The sequence below is a fragment of the Gavialis gangeticus genome, unplaced genomic scaffold (genome assembly GCF_001723915.1).
Source record: "Gavialis gangeticus isolate Ggan-Ray unplaced genomic scaffold, GavGan_comp1, whole genome shotgun sequence".
NCBI classification, from domain to species: domain Eukaryota; kingdom Metazoa; phylum Chordata; order Crocodylia; family Gavialidae; genus Gavialis; species Gavialis gangeticus.
The window spans coordinates 1,073,091-1,077,813 of NW_017729023.1; the positions used below are offsets into that span (position 1 = coordinate 1,073,091).

At 39.9% G+C, this 4,723-nt stretch overlaps 1 protein-coding gene and 1 long non-coding RNA gene across 2 annotated transcripts in view; one reads left to right on the forward strand and one right to left on the reverse strand.

The window, feature by feature from the left end:
- LOC109297122 overlaps positions 1–4,723 on the forward strand; it is a 12,309-nt gene that overhangs the window by 5,525 nt on the left and 2,061 nt on the right. The gene's annotated exons all lie outside the window — the stretch shown is intronic.
- Positions 8–4,723, reverse strand: part of FGF5 (fibroblast growth factor 5) — a 26,568-nt gene continuing 21,852 nt past the window's right edge. Inside the window, exon 3 of the mRNA XM_019516733.1 lies at positions 8–447. Coding sequence (XP_019372278.1) covers positions 94–447 — 354 coding nt within the window. The 3' untranslated portion in view covers positions 8–93. The remainder of the gene's footprint in view (positions 448–4,723) is intronic.

The window sequence follows — 4,723 nt, forward strand, 5'->3', positions numbered from 1 at the left end:
CACACACACACACACACACACACGCACGCACGCACACACCCCCCCCCAGCAGCTCCTGAGAAAAGTGTTCCTCACTCTCGCCCAGGTGCACAGCTATCCAAAGCGGAACTTGAGTCTGTATTTGACAGTGTTGGGATTTTTCCGAGGCACAGACAATGAAACCTTTGGTTTTGCTGGAGTGGAGGCAGGTGACTTTTTCTTCTCAGGAACTGTGACAGTGAAAGAAAGTTCTGGCTGCTCAGACTGCTTGAACCTTGGAAGGAAGTGGGTGGATATGTGCTGGGGTTTCACTCGGGGGCTGCAGCCTCTTTTAGCTTTGCCTCTTTTGTTCAAAGCCACATACCACTCTCTCCCAGTCTTTTCAGTCCTATAAATCGCTGAGGCATATGTGTTATAGCTGTTCTCTTGAAACCTCTCCCTGAACTTGCAGTCTTCTGTGAATTTGGCCTAAGAAAACAAAACCAATAGAAGCTTATTGAAAGATCTGTATTTATTTTACTAGGTCACCAGAACTTACCCTGGTAAGGATTGGGGGCCAAGACTGTCAGCAATGTGTACCTAAAATTTATCCCCTAAATCTTTTTGATGAGGGCCTAATTGTGTGGCCTGATTTTCAAACCTGAAGGACATCTTGCAATTCCTGTGGAGTCTGTAGGGTGTTCGGTGCTTTTAAAAACAAAGCCACTTATTCTAACTCTACAGTTAAGAAGGAAGCCTTAGGTTTCCATTATTGAAATTCTTAACTGTATCACCTGCCTCAGGAGCAAAACCTTCCCATTCTTCTGTTCCTCCCCTATCCCCCACAAAAGATAATATACCACTTTATCACCTTTACTGCAGCTTGGTCAATGAATATTACTTTTTGCTCTGTAGTGTGTCCAATTTCCTGCCCTTACACATATTGCTTTCTGGCTCTATCATTGCTTAATAATCTGGAATAGCAATTTGCATGCAGATTTTCACTGCTTCACTGAGCACAGTTTTGATTGTATTTTTTTCAACTTCGGGCATTTTGTCTCCTAATATCCTTTAAAAAATTGATTTTTAGTCCAAAAGCATTTTCCCTTACAAACAGCACTGGAGTATTCCTATTACCCTAAGGACTCCCATGGACCCTAGTGGCTATAGACCTATTTCCAGCCTGAGTAAATCTGAACATCCCAGTGGGTGCATCTATACATTCGTTAATGCATTTTAGATAATGTGCATTAAATCTAATACTTCCATTGTGAAGTACTAGAAAAGTGTGGATTACCCTATTTTAATGCACATTAGCTAAAGAGCATGTTTTTCATGATGCTTTAATGCACATTAAAATAAGCTGATGAACATTAAAGTGCACATGTAGATGTGCCCTGAGATGCAAACTGTGTGCTATCCATTCACACTAGCCTTGTATAAGACCACATAGATTTTCATGCACACACAAATCCTACTGAAGGTCTACATTATTTTGGACTGCACTGGCCAGAGTCAGATACATTTATAAAATCTCTGATAATTATTAACAATCATGCTTTGAAATAATATTGATATAATAACAATGATTTGAATAATAACTATTTTTTAAAGTATTAAACCTCTGTTGATATCAAATAATATATTCTAATATCCATGTCTGCTATTACGCTATTCAATGCCTGGTCTTAGCATGACTGCAAGACTGAACTCAGTAAGGACTGCAAGACTGCACTCTAGCTGTGTAGAGGCATTTTTGTTCTCTTCCAGAAAATAAATATATAAAAGTAGTTGTGCGATGGGTAAAAGCCCAGAACCTGTTCAACAAAATTTCTCCCCTGGACCTTGATCCAGCAAAGACTTACACATGGGTCTATGGACTATTCACAGTATAAGTCTTTGCAAATATCAAGGCCTTCAAGAGCGGGGCTGAGATTTTTCAAAGTGTATAGAGAAGATTTGGTCACTGACTCCTATTATGATGAATAGATAATCAGCCTTAGCAATTCTGAATATCAAACCTGCTCTCAAAAACTGTCCAAGAAAAACAAGTCACTTGTTAAAAAAAGTGCAGAACTAAGATCAATTAGTCTTCTACAAAAAGTAAAAAGGAGTTTTGCTATGGTCAAATGTCAGGCCCTCTGTAAAACATATGGCAAGCAAATCAGCCTGGATGGAAACACAGTATATTTTCCTTAATGGAAGAGCTGAATACTGTGAAGTGTGGACACCTCTCTCTGTTAACAAAAGGTAATGCATATGAAAACAGAGCCCTCAAAGTACATGGCTAGTGTGTTACTGTAACGATGGGTATTCTTGAACACCAGCTCAAAGGGATTCACCACTTCTTGAACTGAATAATGAGAGCATTAATTGTTGTCCTGAGATCATCTAAACTGGTTTCTAAGTGCAAAGTCTGAAGCACTGGAAAGCAAAAAGAAACAATTTTTATAACCCATTGGAAAACTCAGTCCTGCTTGGTATTACTGCATTAAATCTATATCTTGATTAAGAATGCTGAGTTTCTAGAATTCAGATGACAATGCCCTTGACCCAGTAAGGCACCTTTTTCATAACAATTTAACTTTAATCTCCTTTAGCTTTTTGCTTGAAAGAAGAATAATTTTAATTATGCATTTTTGCTTTCTCTGTCTTCATTATCCAACATGATGTGTCATACATGAATGAATATTCTTCTCCCAGAAATAAAGATTGGAGCTAAATTCCTAGCTAGCCATTCAAGTACTCAATCCTGAATCTCCTGCTGGCATGAGGCATCCCACTGAAGTCTAGGGAGTTGCACAGATGATAGCTTCTTGTCTTCTGAGGGAGACAAATTCCATTAGAGGAGTCTCCAAAGGATTTTGTGAGCAGAGTGTTCTTTCTGGATAGATGTTTGTCAAAGCAGATGGTTTCAAGTGAAAAGAGGTGTAGGGGCTGTGTGCTTGTGAATCCCACCCTAGGACATTAAACAGTGCTTTTCTTGGGCTGCACCATCTTTTATATAAGATCCCTTCTGCTCTGGAAGCACCATTTGATGTTGAATTCTGGGTTCCTCTATCAGCAAGGGAAATCCTGGCAGTGCCCACTGACTTCATGCGGCCCCATAGCCATTGCAGAGACATGAGGCCTCCTTGCTGCTGATTTCTAAAGGGAGAGAAAAAGAGGGACCAAGATTACCCTTCATCATGGTAAAACCTTTAAGGTAAGGAAGCGTCTCAGGGAGAAGTAATTTCTGCAAGTTCCCCTTCCACTGTGTTCCCCACTTTGCACTGTCAACAAATGTGGCTTGCCCTGCATTGCAGAGAAAAGGTTATGAGGTCCATATACATATACAGCAGGCCTTAGGAATCCATGATGTGGGATATTGCCTACCTGTTAGATATCCTCACTCAGCAGCCCTCAGCTCCCTGCTCACCACTGCCAGTCCCATTCCCCACAGCTTTGCTGTACTCAGCTAAACTAGCCTACAACCAGAACCCCTCCTACCTCCCTCTGGACTGGGAAAGGTAAGCAGTACTACCTAGTCAGTAGCCATACAGTTGGACTCCTACTCTTTCTGGCTTCACATATAAATTAAAAGCACTGATGCTAATCACATAGAGAAAACACTGCTTGAAATTAATAAACAGCTGGATTTAAGCCCTTAATTAAATTTACTTTTAATTGGCTGGGGGGGCATTTTACTTCCTGTATTCATAATGTTTTAGCATTCTGAAATATTCTTCTCTGTTAAATTATCATTTTTCCCCCCTCAACTTAAACTTTTTTCTGGACTTCACAATTCTGTTGAGGTGTTGCTATTTCCTAGCAGGGACATCAAGGTTTGGAAGCACACATTATGGCCATTCTAATGCTGTCCTCACTCGAGGGATGGACCCCATGAAAGGATTCAAGATGGCTCCATTCAGTACAAGGGATGTCTGTTCTGAAGGTCATAGAATTTCATTTTTCCCTCTTAATCTACATCTGGCCATCAAACTAAGACAAAAAAATTAAAAGTATTGATGTGATCTTGTATGAGGGCACTGAAGCAGGTCCTTTGCTTCCTGCCAAGATTTGGATCAATGGAAAGAACAAGCTCTTTTTGTTTTAGGACATTACATTTGCTCAACTGTTGTTGGAATCAATGATGACAGCATCCTTACAACCTGATGTTGAAGTAAGGAGGTCTTTTTTAATAGACTTAGTTTTCTTTATACAAGTTATTGTGAATGTTTGATAGATACTTATTACAAGCTAATATGTATCTTCATACACAAGTGAAATTTAAGCTTACAATTTCATTGTTAAGTGTGAGGTTTTAAAGCAACACTTTCAAGGCATATGCCCAGTAAAGCTAAAAAAGACTTAAAGTATTCAACCTTAGTAATGGGGAAAAGAAATGGGAAGAGGCTACATAGCTAGAAGTTTTGTCTTTCACAAGAATAATTAAGTTGGCTAATTAAATCTGTCCTACGGAAACTACTTAGTTGAAATTTAAAGATCACAGGGTCCTTAGGTCTTTTGGAATCTGAGATGGAATTCCTTTGGGAAACCCAAGAGAACTGGGATTCCCAAGTAACACCTGGTTACCACTTAGAAAGCAAGGGGAAAGAATTTTACCACTGCCCTTGCTAGCATCCTCCCTCAGAGTACAACAATTTATATTGTTCAGTTTGTTTCATAGTTTCTAGGGTCGGAAGGGACCTGAGCAGATCATCTAGTCCGACCCCCTGCCATAGCAGGAAGAGCACTGGGGTCAAATGACCCCAGTAAGGTGGTC